This window comes from Lepidochelys kempii, chromosome 16, assembly GCF_965140285.1.
Source record: "Lepidochelys kempii isolate rLepKem1 chromosome 16, rLepKem1.hap1, whole genome shotgun sequence".
In the NCBI taxonomy this organism is placed as follows: Eukaryota; Metazoa; Chordata; order Testudines; family Cheloniidae; genus Lepidochelys; species Lepidochelys kempii.
In genome coordinates this window covers 8,244,685-8,265,260 of record NC_136395.1, presented here as the reverse complement: position 1 = coordinate 8,265,260, position 20,576 = coordinate 8,244,685, and the positions used below count along the sequence as shown (strand labels likewise).

General features: G+C 48.6%; 1 protein-coding gene across 5 annotated transcripts in view; it reads right to left on the bottom strand.

The window, feature by feature from the left end:
• The window catches only part of LOC140899145 (discoidin domain-containing receptor 2), a 158,698-nt gene that overhangs the window by 25,995 nt on the left and 112,127 nt on the right, over window positions 1-20,576 (bottom strand). For all 5 annotated transcript variants that reach the window (XR_012155234.1, XR_012155235.1, XM_073314065.2 and 2 more), the window contains exons 8-12: window positions 13,063-13,309; window positions 12,629-12,721; window positions 11,895-12,052; window positions 11,410-11,605; window positions 6,574-6,818 (exon numbers count right to left, since the gene is read on the bottom strand). Coding sequence is in view for 3 of the 5 variants with exons in the window: in XM_073314065.2 (XP_073170166.1) it covers window positions 6,574-6,818; window positions 11,410-11,605; window positions 11,895-12,052; window positions 12,629-12,721; window positions 13,063-13,309 (939 nt within the window). In the remaining 2 variants the exon portion in view is untranslated. The remainder of the gene's footprint in view (window positions 1-6,573; window positions 6,819-11,409; window positions 11,606-11,894; window positions 12,053-12,628; window positions 12,722-13,062; window positions 13,310-20,576) is intronic.

Genomic DNA, 20,576 nt, shown 5'->3' with positions numbered 1-20,576 from the left:
CCTGTCAAAGCTTCTGGAGGGCAGCCTCTGCAGAGCAGATGCAATGTGGGTCATCAGAGATGGTCACGTCGGCTTGCAGGAAGGCATCCCAGTCAGAGACCACTGGACTGTTCTGCTCCAACAGCGTGGGGTTCAAGCAAGCCCTTTGTCAGAGAACAGGCTGACTATTAGCTGCACCTTAATCTGGTCTGTGGGAGACGTGTGGGGGCACAGCAGAAAGAGCAGCCTGCATAGCTTCAGGAACCCCCCATATTTCCAGCAATACCTGTCGAACTGTTCGGGCAGTGGCACTATGGGGGCTGGCTCAGGTGATGCATGGTCTGTCCAGGCTCGTAGCTCTGTTGTTCTCCCTGTGAGCATGCTAGCTGCTCAGGTAAGGTCTGTGCTTTGGCAGTGAGCTGTGCCACCTGAGCCTGCAACCGGACTAATTGCTCATGCAGGGTCTATCATTTGAGTACACAGTGCGTAGCATGGGTCTGTAGTAAGAGGTTCTCTGCCGGCAGATGGGTCCTGCAGGCCCCAAGCCCTGGGAAAGCTGCAGGTTGGAGGGCGGCCAACGCCTTCCATCATTTGTGGAGGGAATGGATGGATTTGGGGGAGGGCCAAAGGTGGTCTGAGCAAACTGTCACGAGAGGGTCGTGGGCGGTCTGACCTAGTGGTCCAAGCAGGAGTCAGGCTGGGTCAGATACCAGGAGGTTAGAGTCTGAGATCGCACAGAGGGCAGCTTGAGAGTCAGGCATCAAGAGGCAAGCAGGATCAAGTTATCAGGAGGTCAGAGTCTGAGACAGGCCAGAAGGCAAACAGAGTCAAGCATCAGGAGGCACGCAGGGTCCAGTTACCATGAGATCAGGGCCAGGAGCCAGGTTACAGACAGTAATCGTAAAGCGCAGTTGAGGACAAACCAAGGTCAGAAGTCCGAGTCTAGGGTCTATCGCAAGCAGGGTCTGGAGCATGGAGGCGGTCACTATTGTTGGTCAAACATGGCTTCATGGTTTATATGGTGGTATCAGCCAATCAGTGAGCTATGAGGGGCAGCCACCCAGGCCCTGCTGGGTGGTACTTCCTGCTGAACCTAGAATCACAGGGTCCTCCAGTGGCCAGGGGTGATGAGGAGGTGTCAGCAGCACAGAACCCACATGGTTGCAAGTTCCAGCCCTGCAGGGTCTCACATTGAGTCTATCGCTATCATAGAATCATAGAATATCAGGGTTGGAAGGGACCTCAGGAGGTCATCTAGTCCCACCCCCTGCTCAAAGCAGGACCAATCCCCAACTAAGGTATCTTTTTAAAAATCATTCTTGTGGTTCTTCTCTGAACCCTCTCCAATTTATCAACATCCTTCTTATCAAAATCAAAGGGAAACAGGAGTTCAGGAGAGCTGACAATTTCTCAAAGGGACAATATTAAAGACACAACAGCAAACTATCCTGATGCGAAGGAAAGATAGGAAGAATAGTGAGATGCCAATATGACTCTATCAAGAGTTCTTTAATGACCTGAAAATCAAAAAGAAATCCTACAAAAAGTGGAAACATGGACAAATTGATAAGGATGAATACAAAAGAATAGCACAAGCGTGTAGGGACAAAACAGGAAACACTAAGGCACGAAATGAGCTACACTAAGCAAAGGCCATAAAAGGCAGTAAGAAGAGACCCTATGTGTATTAGGAGCAAGAGGAAGAATAAGGAAAATGTTGGTCATCTACTTAGCGGGGAAGGAGAGTGAACAACTGATGGCATCAAAAAGGCTGAGATGTTTAATGTCTATTTTGTTTCATTCTTCACTAAAAAGGTTTATGGTAACCAGATAATTAACACATTAATATGAACAACAAAGGGGGAGGAATGCAAGCCAAAATAGGGAAAGAACAGGTTAAAGAATATTTAGATAAGTTTGATGTATTGAAGTTGGCAGGATCTGCTGAAATTCTCTCTCGGGTACTACTTAAGGAGCTAGCTGAAGCATTCAGGGAACAATTAGTGATTATCCTGGAGAACTCATGGAGGAAGGTAAGAGCCTCGAGGGCTAGAGAAAGGCAAACATAGTACCTATCTTTAAAAAGAGGAACAAAGAGAACCTAAGGAATTATAGCCCAGACAGCCTAATTTCAATACCTGGAAAGATCCTGGAACAAATTATTAATCAATTAATTTGTACGCACCTAGAGGATAACATGGTAATAAGTGATTGGCATGATTTGTTCTTTACAAATCCAAGTAGTCTAACTAACCTAAGGCTTTGTCTACACTAGCACTTTTGTTGGTAAAACTTTTGTCAGTCAGGAGTGTGAAAAAAACACCTCCCTGACTGACATAAAGTTCACTGACAAAAGTGCTGGTGTGGACAGCGCTATGTTGGCATGAGAGGCTCTCCCATCAACAGAGCTCACACCGCTCATTGGGGGTGGTTTAATGAGCCTGGTGGGAGAGCTCTCGCCTGCTGGCAAAGAGCAGCTACACGGGAGACCTTACAGCGGCACAGCTGTAATGTCCATAGTATAGACATAGTCTAATTTCCTTTCTTGACAGGTTTACTGGCCTACTGAATGGGGGGAAGCTGTAGATGTTACCTCTCTTGATTTCAGTAATGCTTTTGACACAGTCCCCACATGACATTCTTATAAGCAAACTAGAGAAATGTGGTCTAGATGAAATTCCTACAAGGTGGGTACATAACTGGTTAAAGACTGTACTCCCAGAATATTTATTAATGGTTTGCTGTCAAAGTAGGAAGGTGTATCTAGTGGGGTTCTGCAGGAATCTGTCCTGTGTTGGGTACTGTTCAATATTTCCATTAATGACTTGCATAGTGGAGTGGAGAGTATGCTTATAAAATCTGTGGAAGGGTTGGGAGAACTTTTGAGGACAGGATTAGAATTCAAAACAACTTTGACAAATTGGAGAATTGGTCCGAAATCAAAACGATCGAATTCCATAAAGATAAGTGCGAAACACTACACCTAGGAAGGAAAAATTAAATGCACAACTACAAAATGGGGGAATAACTGGCCAGTTGGCAGTACTGCTGAAAAGGATGCGGGGGTTATAGTCGACCGTAAATTGAATATGAGCCAACAATGGGGGAAGGGATAGCTCAGTGGTTTGAGCATTGGCCTGCTAAACCCAGGGTTGTGAGTTCAATCCTTGAGGGGGCCACTTAGAGATCTGGGGCAAAAATTGGAGATTGGTCCTGCTTTGAACAGGGGGTTGGACTAGATGACCTCCTGAGGTCCCTTCCAACCCTGATATTCTATGATTCTATGAATGTGACGCAATTGCAAAGGCTAATATCATTCTGAGATGCATTAACAGGAGTGTCGTATGTAAGACACAAAAGATAATCGTCCCACTCTACTCAGCACTAGTGAGGCCTCAAATAGAGTACTGTGTCCAGCTCTGGGCGCCACACTTTACGAAAGATGTGGACAGATTGGAGAGAGTCCAGAGGCGAGAGAGAAAAATGTCCAAAGGTTTAGAAAACCTGACCTATGAGGAAAGGTTAAAAAACTGGGCATGTTTAGTCTTGAGAAAAGAAGACAGAGGGGGGAACCCAATAACAGTCTTCAAAATGTTTAGAACTGTTATAAAGAGGATGGAGAACAATCAATTGCCATGTCCACTGAAGGTAGGGCAGGAAGTAAGTGGTTTAATCTGCAGCAAGGGAGATTCAGGTTAGATATTAGGAAAAACGTTCAAACTACAAGAATAGTTAAGCACTTGGAAGGGAGGTTATGGAATCCCCACCATTGGAGTTTAAGAACAGGTAAGACAGACCTTTGTTTTAGGGATGGTCTAAGTTTACTTAGTCATTGCTTCAGCACAGGGTGCTGGACTAAATGACCTTTCGAGGTCCCTTCTATGATTTTTGTATTGTGACATCAAAACTAGGTCACACCAGTGCCAAATACAGAGGTACAATAACCTCTCTACTCCCACCTCAGATTCCATTGTTTATGCATTCAAGGATCAATCACAGTAGCCCTTTTGGTCAAAGTCGTACTGGGAGCTCACATTCAGCTGATTATCCACCATGATGTCAACCCCCAAGACTTTTTCACAGTCCCTGCTTCCCAGAAGAGAGTCCCCCATCATGTAAGTATGGCCTACATTCTTTGTTCCTCGATGTATATATTTAGCATACTAAAACACATATTATTTGCTTGTTCCCAGCTTATCAAGTGATCCAGATCACTCTGAATCAGTGACCTATCTTCATCATTTACCACTCCCCCAATCTTTGTGGTGTCTGCAAACTTTATGCATGACAATTTAATGTTTTCTTCCAAGTCATTGATAAAGATGTTAAATAGCACAGGGCAAAGAACTGATTCCTGTGGGACCTCACTTGAAACACAGCTGCTCAGTGATGATATCCCATTTACAGTTACATTTTGAGACCTATCAGCTAGCCAGTTTTTAATCTATCTCATGTGTGCCATGTTAATTTTGTATCATTCTAGCTTTTTTAATCAAAATGTTGCATGGTACCAAGTCAGATGCCTTAACAGAAATCTAAGTATATTGCATAAACCCTATTACCTTTACCAACCAAACTGATAAGCTCATAAAAAAATCAAGTTAGTTTGACAGGATCTATTTTCCATAAACCCATGTTGATTGGCATTAATTATATTACCCACCTTTATTCTTTATCAATCAAGTCTTATATCAGCCACTCCATTATCTTGGCCTAGATCAATGCCACACTGACAGGCTTATATTTACCTGGGTCATCCCATTTACTCTTTTTAAATATTGGCACAACGTTAGCTTTCTACCCATCTTCTGGAACTATCCCAGTGTTCCAAAAGTTATTGAAAATCAACAGTTGGCTATGCTGCCTGTAGCCACTGAACCATGTTCTGCTCCTAGATCCAGAGAGACCAACCAGGAATCCCAGTGTTCAGCGCTCCCCCGATGTCTCATATCCGTTTGTTTAACCCACTGACAGCATGAGTGGTGGGTGAGCCTGTATGGGCTGGTCCATATAGAGAATGACAGCTTGCTTCCCCTCCATGTCCCCCTTTCCTAATTACCCTGATCGCTACAGTGAAAGAGATGTGTGCTTTGGGTCTGCACCCTGTGTGTTCTAACCATGCGAAGGAGAAAAGAACATACCTCTGCATGTAAAAGTTAGTGTACCTGGAGTCACTGCTGAAAGATTTTATATTGCAAATCATTGTATTGAGAAGTGAATGTTGTGTTAATATTTTACTGTTGCATTTCTATTATTTGTATTTGTTCCAGCTCCCACATCACAAGTCCCCCACCCACGCTTTGCACCAGACAGTGAGGTTGGATGGCAGGGAAGTCTCTCGCTATGTATCTGGAGAGAGAGAGAGAGAGAGTAGAATGGGCACAATGGTGCCTGATCTCTGTTGCATTCTCTGGTGACAGCTCCTGAAGCAGGAGGCCAAAATCACCTTGCTCAAAGACAGTCTAGTTAAAGGGAGAGCAGGTCCAATGAGTCAGGAGGGGATGAGATGGAGAACCAGGCAGGATTCCGAAGTCACTGAGAATGAGGGAGCGGGATTGTGGTGAGAGGAAGACAGAAAGCCCTAAGAGCCACAGGTGGAGGGGGAAGTCAGGCAGTCCACAGCAACATGGTTGGGGGGAGAAGAGAGTCGGACGGAGTACTGTGGACTGGAAGAGAACGAGTGGGAAGAGGAGGCAGGAGGGCTGGAAGCAGCAGGATCGGGAGAGAAGAAGGCTACTGCCTCACCATGCTCTCTGGAGGGTGACCCAGGGGCAGGCAGCAGGAGGAGAGGTGGGAGGGCAGTGAGAGTCAGGCGACGCAGAGAGAGACTGTGGCCGGCAGTGAGTTTTCACCACTGAACAAGTATTCCCAAGAGCCCAGGAGAAGGGGAGAGTGGTAACAGTGTGTGATTGGCGGGGCAGTGACGGTAGAGCTGTGCTGGCTGTGAAGAGGGGCACCAGAGACAGAAAGGCTGCGGCTCAGGGCAGTGCCAGGGCGGGGGTAGCTGTGGCCAGAAAGAGGGAGACAGTGGAGGTGAGTGTTGGATTTGTGGTGGCAAGCGGGGGGTTGGGAAGGGTGGCAACAGGAGAAGGTAGAGCTGGCGGGAGCAGGGGAGGGGGAGGACAGGAGGGTTGCGGAGATGGTGACAGTGTGAGAATGAGATGGGAAGGAGGCAGGGAAAGTGAAGGAGAAGTGAGAGCCTGCAGAGGATTTCAGTGGACAGGGCAAGGGGAGCTATGGGAGAGCACGGCTAGTGGGGAAAGTCAGCAAACTCCTGGGAGCTAAGGCCAGGCTGGCCAAGGTTCCTGACTCAAACCAGAGGAGGCAGAATGCAGTGAGGTCAGGGTCTCTCAGTGCTGGTGGTCTGTCTCCACTGCCGGCACTCTGGCTCAGGGCAGGGGCCAGGAGGGAATGTGCAGACCCCCCAGAAAGCCAGCTGCAAGTATGTGAGCTCTGCTGCAGCACCCACGCTGCAGAAGGTGGTCCAGCATGGACACTGCAGGCAGGGAGCTGAGCAAGCAGGCTGTGCCAGGGCCATTGTACTGGGGCATGTGCCCCCATTCTGCTGCCGAGGGGGCGGAAAGATGCCTGTACCTCTCCGAACTGCCCTTCTCCCAGCTTCTCCTTGAGTCGCAGCTGCTGCCGGGGGAACTCGCCCACGGAGATGTCCTTCTTGGTGAGCGAATCGACCGTGAGGGCGGGCACGGCGTACATGTTATTGCCCGTCACGCCCTGCAGGCTGACAATGTCGGTCTCCGCGTAATGAGGCACGTTGTTCTGGAAGCCCTGGTGTGGGGTGGACTTGGTGAGGTCGGGCTCAGCGTAGTCACCACTGCACGCTGAGGGAAAACCAAAGACATGGTTAGTCAAGCACACCTGCCTTCTCCAAATCACGGTGGCCGGGTTGCAGCCAGGCCTGATCCTGCATAGGAACCGTGGGTGGCTCATCTCAGCCCCAGTGCTGCTGCTTGGGCCTGCATGGAGATTTTGCTCCTGTTGTAACTAGGATCCACCCCGGTAAACTGCAAACATCTGTCCCCCTGAACAAATGTTTGTGGAGTGTCCTGATTGTGTTAAATGGCTATCGACCCACTCATGCCACAACCAGAGACCATACTCTCACCTAGACAGCCCCGTATGTGATACAGGGCATCTGAGTGTTCCTAGGTAATGACTTTTGGGAAGGCAGTACTGGGGAAGCAGCTTGGAGCTCCCCCACCTTTCCCCATCTCAAGGTCAGATCACTGCGATGCATACCACAGGGGGCTGCACGTCAGCTCAGAACAGGAAATTGCTCTGGTGCAGAATGCCTAGTAAATGGTGTTTCTCAGGAAGAGCACAAGTCCCCAGCAGGAGCTCCATGGTCTGCACTGGCTTCCTATTGGCTTCTGGATTGAATTTAAGCCACTGCTTTTGATCTACAAATCCCCTACTTGAGGAACCACCTCCCCTCGTGCCAGCCTGTCACAGCTGCGATCCATGGGGGCACTCGAGCTGCTCCCCCTCCATTTAAAAGAGATGGGGGCTGGCAGCACTGCATCCTCAGTGAGGGGCTCTCAGCTCTGGAAAAGGCTTCCCCCTAGACTGAAATAACCCAGGTCTATTGACCTTGTGGGCACGCTGAGGGACATGGCTGTTTACGTGGGCTGCTGCAGAGGGGTATCTCTGAGAGAAATCAGCCGGGTGTTCTGTGGGCAATCTCATTTGGGTCAGTAATTTATGGCAGGGGTCATAGAGCCTGCATAGGTCCCTTTTCTAATTATTTCTAATTTTCTACTTCTACGATGACGTTTCATACAAACCCCGCTGTGTGAAAAGAATGCTGCTCAGGTTGCAAAGTCAAACACTTAGTCATTAAGTGGTCAGCCAGGAAAATCTTTGCCTCTTCTCTGAGCTCCAGCACATGATTGAGAACATCCCCACATGAACGCCAGGGAACATCACTGTGGAGAAGCTGCCGATGCCAAATGCTCATTTCTTCACATCAAACAGTCCATTGGGCTCACCTTTAATAATGTTCACAACTTTCACAGCCTCATCACACGCCTGTCAGTTCCCCTGGCATCCTCTTTGCTGCTTCTCAGTGAACGGAACACGTCCAACTGGCTTGGGGTGACCCCGCTGGGTTCTAGGCACAAGGCTACTGTGGCTTCCTGGCACCCTCATTGCTAATAGGAACCCAGCAATGTCAATCCAGCTGCACTGCCAGAACTGTCTGCTGGAAAGAGTCAAAGATTCTCCCTCCCCTCCCTTCCCATGCACCATGAAGGTGATGTGGCTCCAACCCTCTGCTCTCTCACTACCTGCTCCCCTCCTCTTCCAGGAATGGGGGCTGCTCCCCCCCACCCCCCGAGCAACATGTAATCAAATACAAATACAAACCTTCATCTTAACGCAGTTACCCTCGAGGCCACAGCCAAGAGCCCTGAGGGCCACAAGATCCCCTGGGCTCCAGGTTGGACACCTTTGCCATACAGCCTTGAGTTACAGTAACACATACTGTTCTTACCATGTGGCTTCTGCCTCATTAAGTGCACAGGACGGATGGTGTTCAGGGTATGAGGTAGCCTCCTTTCCCCCTGAATATTCAATCCACTGCCTCTTGCCTTATTTACTGCTCACCCTACACTGAATAGGGAAGAATTCATGTCCTCCTGGGAGTTGCTGTGATGCTCATCACTGTAGCATATGAACCTCACAGACATTAATGACTTGATCTTCGCAACTCACCTGAGAGACAGGAAAGGGACTGTAACCCCACTTTACAGATGGGGACTGAGGCCCAGAGAGATTTAGGCCAAATTTTACAAAGATGTCCACGCCTTTTGGGTGCTTCAATGACTGGAGGCCCAACTTGAGACACCTATAGCTTGAAGCCCCTGACTTTCTTCACGACATTCCTTCCAGCTTCTGCTGTGAAGGAGGCAGGAATAATATGGACAACAGCCTCCTATGCTATACAGCCCCTTCTCATTCATCATCCTTCCAGTGCACTGACTGAGGCAGGGGTCCTCTGGAAAAGGTAGTATGTGAACACGTAAGAACATAAGAACGGCCATATAGTGTCATACCAAGGGTCCAGCTAGCCCAGTATTCTGTCTTCTGACAGTGGCCAATGCCAGGTGCCCCAGAGGAAATGAACAGAACAGAGCAATTTTCAAGTGGCCCATCCCCTGCCACCCAATCCCCCAGCATCTGGCAGTCAGAGGCTTAGGGTCACCCAGGGCATGGGGCTGTGTCCCTGATCATCTTGGCTAAAAGTCATTGATGGACCTATCGTCCATGAACTTATCTAACTCTTTTTTGAACCCAGTTATAGTTTTGACCATCACAACATCCTCTGGCAATGAGTTCCACAGGGTGATGGTGCATTGGGTGAAGAAATACTTCCTTTTGTTTGTTATTAAACCTGCTGCCTATTAATTTCATTGGGCGACCCCTCGTACTTGTGTTAATGTGAAGGAGTAAATAACATGTCCTTATTCACCTTCTCCACACCAGTCATGATTTTATAGACCTCTATCATATCCCCCCTTCGTCGTCTCTTTTCCAAGCAGAAAAGTCCCAGTCTTTTTAATCTCTCCTCATCTGGAATCTGTTCCGTACCCCTAATCATGTTTGGTTGTCCTTCTCTGTACCTTTTCCAATTCTAATATATCTTTTTTGAGATGGGTCAACCAGAATTGCACACAGTATTCAAGGTGTGGGTTTATATAACTGCATTATGATTTTTTCTGTCTTATTATCTATCTCTTTCCTAATGGTTCCTAACATTTTGTTAACCTTTTTGACTGCCACTGTATATTTAGCAGATGTTTTCAGAAAACTATCCACAATTACTTCAATATCTCTTTCTTGCGTGGTGACAGCTAAGTTGGACCCCATCATTTTGTATGTATAGTTGGGATTATGTTTTCCAGTGTGCATTACTTTGCATTTATCAACATTAAATTTCATCTGCTATTTGTTGCCCAGTCACCCAGTTTTGTGAGATCCCTTTGTAACTCTTCACAGTCTGATTTGAACTTAACTATTTGAGTCATTTTGTATCATCTGCAAACTTTGCCACCTCACCGTTCACCGCATTTTCCAGATCATTTATGAATATGTTGAATAGTGCTGGTGCCAGTACAGACCCCTGGGGGACACCGCCATGTACCGCTCTCCATTCTGAAAACTGACCATTTATTCCTACCTTTTGCTTCCTGTCTTTTAACCAGTTACTGATCCATGAGAGGACCTTCCCTCTTACCCCAGGACAGCTTCCTTTGCTTAAGAGCCTTTGGTGAGGGACCCTATCAAAGGCTTTCTGAAAGTCTAAATAAGCTATATCTAGTGGATCACCCTTGCCTACATATTTACTGACCCCTCGAAGAATTCTAATAGATTGGTGAGGCATGATTTCCCCATACAAAAGCCATGTTAACTCTTTGCCAACAAATCATGTTCATCTATGTGTCTGATAATTACATTTCTTTACTATCGTTTCAACTAATTTGCCTGGTACTGATGTTAGGCTTACCGGTCTGTAATTGCCAAGAACCCCTCTGGAGCCTTTAAAAAAAACTGGCATCACATTAGCTATCCTCCAGTCATCTGTAATTAAAGACTATCATAATGCATATGCAGGAGGGAATCAAATTAAGTTTGCACGGGCAACCATAATTCTGGCATTTCCTAACTTTTGAGTGCTTCACTTTGCAATCTTAACATTCTTTTAACGCATTTTTAATATTAAGTAATTTCTTACAAAAAAACCCCTGGAAAAACAGAAATTCTTTCACATGGAGCTGTACTGACCTCTCAAATGAGTACATTAGATCCACAGCACAGACCTCTGTCTAAGGTGTGAGCTAAAGCTAGCAGCTGTTCACCTTCCTTGCAGCAGGGGGCATGGGTTATCTGCAGGGATCATTTGGATTTGCCCAATCTGTTCAATCCCCTGCCATTGCCGGGGCCTCAGGCACTGGTGGCACCTCATTCTGTCTTGTTCTCTGCCAGTGACACACAACAGTGCAGCCTCCTGAGGACTGAAATGCTTTAATTTAACTGAAATCACTGGGGTATTGTGTGAAATGTAATGGCCTGCGATATACAGGAGGCCAGACTAGATGATCCCTTTCGGCTTTAAATGCTATGAAATATTAAGTAATGGGAAATTCTCCTCCAGTGGAGAACAGCCACCAGAGGGGGATATAACATACACGTTGCCAGTGACTTGCGAGCTAATTGCTATGGAGCAGTGCACTGCTGAATATCAAGACTCCTGGGTTCTGTCCCTGGCTCTGGCAGGCGACTGTGGTGCAGTGCTCAGAACAGACTGCCAGGGCACTGCATGAAATCAAGGCACATTTTTAAAAGTTGAAGGAAATCAAACAAATGAATAATCCCTCCAGACACGGCTGACTCCCATACACTGGACACTTTTACCTGAATCCTCAGCGCTCTGGGAGAGTTCTGGTAGCTTCTGGAGCAGTGTGGCAGGCTGATGATATTCCAGGTCCAGTGGGAAGACCCGTTCGTAGGTGGGATTAGACTGGTGGATCTGGTTCTGGTTGCTGACGATGGTGTAGCTGTAGAAGGAGAGACGAACCATGGCGTCCTCCTCCAGGATTCGCCGTGGGGCCTTCGGAAGAGAGAACAAGCTGCTGAGCTATTGGGAGCAGTCAGGCAGTGAGCTGGCTGCAAGGGCGGCAGTCACTCCATACCACAGCAGCATCCTGATTGGGGCCTGCTCCATGCTGAGGAGCCTAGGATGTGATGGTGGGGAGCAGGGAGTGGGAGCTCCATGACACCATGGCATCCTGTCCACTGGGGACATCACAGGGACTCCCCAACACTTCTTAATATATCCTAGAGCTCGGCAGGGCCAGCACAGCTCCAGACTCCCATGTACAGCAGCACCGTCACGTTACCTTCTCCAGTCTCTTCTGGACATACTGCTTCCACAGAATGATGATTATAATGATCAGGAGCAGAAGGATAATAGCCACAAGGCAGCCAACCAGGATGGAGGTACTGGAGTCATCTGCTTTCTCCCCTATCCAGGTGCTGGTTATAAAAGAAGTGGTTTCTGTACAGAGGAAGAAAATGAAAAGAAACTGGAGTCACCTGATGTAGGGATTGCATTCACAGGCTAACAGTCTGGTGCAGAGAAGAACTGGGGCAACTTCCTGGACAAAGTGAATCTGTTTTCATACTGGTTTAATCAGAAATTCTCTTTTCCTGGAACTTCACAAATAACTTGGTGCTAGTGGCTTCGGGAGACACATACTGTTCTTGCCTTTGGAAATGGTGGCTCTGGGCTACTGTAACTCATACTAGGGTGAAAAATGAACCTGGACTCAATTTCCGGGGGAAGGTTTTGAGATTTCATTGGCTGCACATGTGCGCTTGGGTCTCCTGCCCCCGGTGGCCTGCCCTATCCTAGGCCTGGCACTGTGGTGGGGCAGAGACATCCCTGGATTAGTGAGCGTAGCATAAAGCACTTAGTGCTGGATGTGGAGGGGCGGTGCTGGGGCATATACAGTCCTACAGGAAGCACTTTGCAGGGAGGGAAGGGCCCCTCTTGTGACAGAGAGGTGCCTTCCATCCGTCAGTACAGTCTGGCGTCTGTGTAGTAGAGGAGGGACTGTGGTCAAGTCCTTACCCCATGACGCCTCAGTAGCGTTGTACTGTGCATCCAGCAGCTCTGCTGTGCTTGTGGCTAGAGTAACCAGAATAGGATTTACATTCTCCATGTCTGTGGAAGGTAAGAGCAGGTGTCAGTCCGTTGCATACTCCCTGCTGCTGCCAGCAGTCTCTGTGATCCCCAAGCAAGGGCCCTGCATTCACACCCAGGGCTGTGCCAAGAGCCACAGGGTTGGTCACCCTGCTCCCTGACTGCTCCACACTTGCTCCCCAACTGCCCCTGCTCCTCTCCCTCACTGCCCCCTTCCTCTCACTGATGGTCCTGTTCCTCAGTTCTTGATCCCTGTGAATCTTCCATCAACCCTGCCTCTGCCAGCCTCAATCCCTGTTCAGGCTCCCCATGTCTGCCTCCTGCTCCGCACAATCTCCTACAGCCCCTGGAAGGAGACTTACCAGACTGGAAGGAAATCTCACTGATCATCATCCAGGTGTCAGCAAAGTAGAAATGGCAAAGGATGGCTTTGCCCACCCGCTGATTCAGGGGGATGGTCACAAACCTCGCACTGGGGTTTTTGTCATCCAAGATGGTGGAAACGCCAACAGGTTCAGACTCCCACTCTGCAATCAGCCGTGGTTTGAAGAGGCATTCCACCTTCTGGAAGATCTTCACCCCCTTAGAAAACATGTTGTTGCAATGCACCTGGCAAAAGGAAAAAGGACCAAGCAGACTGAGTTCTCTCCTCTGACTCCCCATGTTAACACAAGGACCAGCCATGCAACCAATGCACTGTATAACCCTAAAATCCTTGCAAGAAAAACGTGTCTAAATAATGCATATAATCACAGTAGAGAGGAAAGGCACCATGCACTCTGCAGTATCTAGGACCAAGAACTAGAGGACAAGACCTCTGGCTTCTGCATCCTGAATTCTGCAGAAAATTGGAAATTCGGTTGTACCCCAGACACAGTCCCAAATGGAGATGAAGGTGATGGTTTGTATCACAGCAGCATCTATGCTCCCCAAGTGGGGCCTCAGCATGCGGGTGCTGAGCTGTTTCTTTGGAAGCAGTGAATCTGTGAATACTGCAAGTGTCCCCTGGATGAGGGGCTGGATGCGCCACAGAGACGCTTGGAGGACTCGAGGGTTTGGGTGTGCCAATTGCTAACCTGCGGAGTAACAACAGCAGGGCCTGCGAGGGGAGTGCATGTGTTGGCCATGGCCAGTGGAGTTGGGGAGCTGACCCCAGCAGGCATAGATAAAGCTTCCTCATACAAAGGGCAGGTGGTAGCAAGGTGCTTCATGATGATGGCTTCCTCCGTGAAGCATCACACCAACACCCTGGAGGGAAGCAGGGAAGAGGATGACAGAAGCAGCAGCCATGTTTCATCCAGCCTGAATGCAACTGGTCCACAGGTGGACCACTCAAGGATACAGCTGGACAGGAACTGGCTACATCTAGAAGTACAGCAGCAAGCAGACCCAGAGCAAGAATGAGCAAACTGGGAGCAAGAGCAAACAAACCGGGGAAAACAGCATCAGCATGAGGAGAAAGAGAAGGAGGATCAAGGCCAGCACGAGGAGAAGCAGTGCCAACACAAGGAGAGGGAGAAGGACAAGGAGTGGCATTATCAGCTCGAGATGGAGACGGCACCAGCAGAATCCTAGTCCAGCTGGTGAAGCCAGACCCCATGTACCTGTCCTGGTGGGTGGCATAGATTCCAATTTACTTTCTCGCTTGAGGGAAGGTGGTGACATGGGAGTGTTTCTCAATGCTTTTGAAATGGGGTGTGAATTGAAGAAGGTGGGGCAGGAGGACCTGGTATGGTATCTGGCTCCATGACAGACAGTCAGGGACAAAGGCTTTGGACATTTTCTCTCTATGGACAGGGAGGACTATAAAGATTATAAGTGATGTAAACAAGTTTTGTTGCAAAACTTTAAACTGACCCGTGAAGTGTACAGGAGAAGGTTTAGAGAGTTCAGAAAAACAGGGGACACGACCTACGTTGAGGTTTCAATCCAAATTAGGGATTATGTAAGAAAATGGGGAATTGGTTGGGAGCGGGTTACCACGGTCGATGAGCCCTGAGAATTAGTGGGTTTAGAACAATTCTATAACTCTGCTACCCTGACCTAAAAACCTGGCTGAGAGACAGAAATCCCAGAGATGTAGCCACAGCTGGGAAATGGGCAGATCGGTATGCAGAAAATCGACCTGGGTTTGACAGAAAACCTAACAGAGATGGAATGGGATCAGAGGACAGGGATCAAGCCCAAGCCAAGACCCACAGCCAGGAGCAGGGAAACCACCTGAAAAGCCCTGGGACGGGTGGGAAAATGCAGTGCCCTATATGCGGCCAGTGGGGTCACTCTGCCTAGAATTGCCCAACCCACCCACTGAGGCCCAGTGCAGTGCTGGAAGGGGCAGCAGAGCCAGTCTCCAGGCAACCTAACGAGTGCAGCTGGCCTGTAGTAGGCTGTCTCATTGGCTACAGTCGCTGACTGGTGGGAAGAGTCAGCAGACCAGCTCTTAAGCCCAGCAGCCATGGCAGTGTGGTGACTGCTCAAAGCATTTGCCTATAGCTGCGTTGGTTCCTGCACCTGTTTGTTCCAGTCTTGTTCCAACCCCACGCCTGCCTCAGACCCAGCCTGCCTCCTGCCTTGGCCACAGCTTTGCCTCCCACCTTGCCTCACTCCAGGTAACCTGGCTTTGACCCTTTCAGCTCCTATTCTGGACTTCTGGCTCCGGCTCTGACTCTGAGCTCTGGCACCTAACTCCAGCTCTCACCCCCAGCTCTGACTCCAGACTTCTGACTCCAGCTCTGACCTCGGGCTCCAATTCCTGGCTACTGACTCCTGCTCCCACCAGTAGGCATGACTTCCCCTGTCCTGATCTCTGACAATCTGAGCAGCCATAAAAACACAAAAAATAAGGGAACTACAGCTCATACGGTGAGCATGGATCCAAGAAAGGCAAATATCTTTGTTGGAGATAGTGGGAGCCCTACAGACCTGCAAGCTCAAGCCGCGCTGCCTTCAGCTCTAGCCCCTGATTCCCATGAGCCCAAGCTCCCCCTGCCTGACAAGTTCAGCGGCAACGGTGACAAATTTTGTGGTTCCTAAATCAGTGTTGACTCCTATTTCAGCTATGCCTGCAGTCCCACCCTGCGTTACAGGTCCCGAGGAGAAGAGACCCATCAATAGTCTCAACCAGATCTGGATGGACCGAATGTGTATGGTGGGAACAGCATGGCTTGAGTCCATAAAGTTACCTGAGGCCCCGTAGTCAACCAGGGCCTCTAGAGGGATCTTCGAGCTTACCAATAGTCAAATTAATAGAGGTATTCAGAGTTGTGTCGGAAATTGACTTGGGAATCTTACTGCATTGGCTGTGGCCCATGGATCCTGGGAACTGCCGGAGGGGAAAGACGACCAGGCTGGCTCAGACCCCCTCCTAAGGGCTGGGGACCTGGCATTTCCTAGCCCCAGCTCCACCCGAGACTTTGCTGGACACATCAAGGCAAGATGGTTGGGGTCCTCACAATATAAGCACAAGCCTAAAGCCTGATGTTGGTTCTTCCCCAAGTCGGAGAGGTGCGGGCGAGCCTGGTGAGCTAGCATGAGCTCTGATGCCAGTCAAGACCTGTGTGTCTGGGATGTCAGGGGCACAGAGAATGGTGGCTTCTGGAAAAAAATTGATGTATGCTCACAACACCTCTCCATGAGGTGATCATCCGTTCTGATACACAATCCAATCAGATTGTCCAAACTGGATGGAGGTTCCACCCACGGAAGCTCATCCTTTATCTCCTCATTTAACCCCAAGAGGAAATGGCAGCACTGTGATGCCTCATTCCACCTGGTATCAGAAGCCAAACGATGAAATTCAGCAGCGTACTTGGCTATGGGCTGGCCTCCCTGATGTAAGGCCTGAAGGATTGCCTTGGGGGTCCGCATACAGTTGGCATCACCGAAGATGAATTCCTCTAATCATTGCAAGAGGGGGCTGGACTGTTCCAGGAGTGGAGAAGCCCAGGCCCAGGCCTCTCCAGTCAACAAACTTAAGATGAGCCCCAAACAGGCCTGGACTATGGGGAATGATATGTGGTGTAGAAGGAACAGGAGCTCACTTTGGTTCAGGAAATCCTCCCCCCCAAAACTTGTCCTGATCTCTAACCAACCTGTTGGGCAGCAGACTCCTCAGCTCTGTGAGGGGCAGAGTAGGAGGAGCCAGCAGAGCAACCTGCACTTGCAGAGGCAAGTTCTGTGGTTGCAGGGCAGTTATTTGCACCTCCAGGTTCTAGATGAAGTCCACCAGTTCTGCTGGCATTTTAGTAGCATCCATGTTAGCACCAAGAGCCCCTGGCCCCAATATTAAGGGTTCGCAATCTGTCAGCTGACCGGGATGGGGCAGTTTAGCTTAGTGGTGGGAGTGGAGGAAACTTGCCTTTGAGGCCACCAAGAAATCCTCCATTTTGGGCCAATTCATGCACTGCATTCATTAGCTGTCCTTGGCATCCCTGGCTCATCACCCATGATTCATGCATATGCTGGTGGTCAGGCACAGTATGCTTTGACTCTCCGTTTTGCTGACAATCCTGTTTCCCTAGAGCCGAGTGGGGACCAGTAACCCTTCAAGGTTTACTCAGTCCTCCAAAGAACTCAGAGACACAAAGAAAGGGTTCAAAAGCAACCCTGGCAACTCACTGAACTCCTCCAACAGCTCCTGTTAAATACCAACACTATGCTGATGTGTTCAACAAAAAGAAAGCCAACACTCTACCGCCACATCACAGCTACAACTGCTCCATGAACCTCCAGCCAGGGGTAGAGGTTCCCTTCAGGCGCATTTACTCTCTCTGAACCCAGAGTTACCTTGAAGAAAACCTGCAGAAGGGGTTCATTTGCCATTTCTATCAGGAGCCTGGATCTTCTTTGTGGCAGAGCTGGCTCCCTCTGGCCTTGTTTGGACTACCGAGCTCTGAACAAGATTACAATCCAATATTGGTTCTCCTTATCACTTATTAATGAGCTGTTCGAAAGACTTTGCTTTGACAAAGTCTTCACAAAGTTGAACATTCGCAGAGCTTATAACCTGATGCGGATCCAGAAAGGAGATGAACAGAAGACCACCTTCTGGACCAGGTACAGCCTCTTTGAACATTTGCTCATGCTGTTTGGGTTGTGCAATACCCCAGCAATTTCATAAATCCAGCATTTTATAAATGACATCCTTAGGGGCATGCTGGACCAATTTGTCATCAGTTACCTCGACGACATCCTTATTTTCTCAGAAAGTCAGGCCCTCCACAATCATCATATGCACAGTCTTGGAGAGACTCTGCCAAAACCACCTCTATGCAAATCTTGAGAAATGCAAGTTTGGTAGGGACAGAGTGGAATTCTTGGGCTATATCATCTTGCCTGAAGCACTCACCATGGACCCATGTAAGGTAGAAGCAGTATCTGACTGGGCCATACCCAAGACATACACAGGGTGCAGCAATTCCTAGGGTTCGGCAGTTTCTACAGGTGTTTTATTAAAGGATTCTCTAGCCTGGCTGCACCCATAAAGCCACTCTTGTAAAAGGGGGCCACGTTTGTTTGTTCCATGCTCCTCACTCAGATTTTGATTGACTGAAGAGGCATTCACTTCAGCATCCATCCTGCTTCACCCACTAAACCATTTAAGATAGAAGCCAATGCCTTGAATTTTGCCATAGGTGCAGTACTGTCTCAATATGTGGGCTCCAACAACCAATTCCATTCTTTTATTCTTGGAAGATAACCCCAGTGGAAAAAAATTACGTTATTTGTGACAAAGAACAATTATCAAGCTGGCTTTCGAGGAGTAGCACCACCTCCTCGAAGGAGCCTGATTCCTGGTCCAAGTTCTGACGGATCACAAGAACCTGGAATACCTACAAACTGCTAGACACCTTAACCAATGCTAGATCTGCTGGTCCCTCTTCTGCACTAGCTTGGTAATTTATCACCTAGGGATGAGAAACGGGAAAGCGGATGCCCTATCCCACAAAAATGAATCTCTCAAATCTGGTGAAGAGAACTCTGCCACCATGCTCAAGGTATCCAACTTTGTCAATGGGACAATCAACAACAGTCTGACATCCTCCAGCCACGCCCTGCTCCCCAGTGACCCTGACTTGCTCCCCAGTGACCCTGACATGACATGTGTTTATCCAACCTGACTCTTGATTTCAGATTAGAGAACAGCCTTCTCTATTGTACAGGTTGTATTTATGTTCTGGAGGAACAACCTAGCCTTCAGGTACTGAAATTATGGCACAATTCGCCTCTTGCAGGCTATTTTGTCCAATTCAAGTCCTGGAATCTGGTCTCGAGGAGCTTCTGATGGCCAGGCCTACGAGCTTACATCAAAGATTATATAAGGTCCTGCAGCCTTTTCGTCTGTACCAAGAACCCATGATCAAAACCCCTAAGTCTCCTCCAGCCTCTGCCCACACTTCCACAGCCTTGGTCTTCTATGGACTTCATTGTAGAACTGCCATGCTCCCAGGGACAGCTGGTAATCCTGGTGGCCATCAACCTCCTAACAAAGAGGAGTACTTCATTCCATGCTGAACTGTTCCTACTGCATTCATTAGTTGTCCTTGGCATCCCTGGCTCATGACCCATGATTCATACATCTGCTGGTGGTCAGGCACAGTACGCTTTGACTCTCTGTTTTGCTGACAATCCTGTTTCCCTAGAGCTGAGTGGGGACGAGGGAGACAGCTCAGCTCTGCGTGGAAAATGTTTTCCACTACCCCGGGTTATCGACAGGTATTTTGGATCAAGAACCCAATTCTGGTGGGAATTTCTCAGACTACTTGCCATCGAGTCCCTCGCCTCAGCCACCTAATACCCACAGACTAACATGCAAACAGAGAGGGTCAAACAAATCATGGAGAAGTATCTTTACTGCTTTCTGAGTTACCACCGGGATGACTGGCTCCCGCTGCTGAGCTCTGCTGAATTTGCATATAACAATGTAATCCACACCTTGACCCATATCCCATTCTTTGCTAACTATGGCTTTCACCCCCGTTTCAATCCAGACTTACCCATGAGTTCCCTAGTACCGGATGCTGCAGATTTAGCCTCCCACTTACACTGGGTGCATAAGAACTCAAGAAATACTTGCAGTCTGCCAAAGAATCCTATAAACACCTCACGGAAGAAGACCATCAGGCTGCCCCCAATCTGGCCATAGGGGACAAGGTGCAGATCTCTGCCCAGAACTTAAATCGAGCCACCCATCCACCAAACTAGACTACCAATATCTAGGCCTCTTCAAGTTTATAGATTGGGTAAACCTAGTGGCCTTCAGGTAACAGATTACAAGTCCTTGAAGATATACCCCTTCTTTCACATATCATTTTTAAAGCCTTACACTGAGAACCCATATCCAAACCACTCCAACCCGCCACTGCCACCCATAACAGTCTGCAGACAAGAGTATTGGTCCACTGAATCTTCAACTCTAGATGAGTTGGGGGAGGGCCCTAGTTCCTGGTGGACTAGGAAGGCTACAGTATGGACAGGCAATCTTGGGAACCAGTAGACAACATCCAACCTCAAAGCATTTTCCCAGAGCTGTGTTGGTTCCTGAACCTGCTTGTTCCCAGCCCTGCTCCCGCCTTGGACTCAGCCTTGCCTCACTCCAAGTAACCCGACTCTGACCCTCAGCTCCTATTCCTGACTACTGACTCCTGTGCTAACCTCTAGGAACGACCACCCATGTCCTGGTCTCTGACACAGCTCAAATACTTCCAACTCCAGGGAATGCCAAGGGTGTTAATTGGCTGTGAATTACAGCTACTTGGCCAATTAACACCCTCAGAGCCCCCTGGAGTCCTGTGTACACTGCCAGTGCAAACTGAGGTCATCCTATGTCGTCTAAAAAACAGGAGAACTTAGCACAACCTCAACTCGCAAAGGCAGC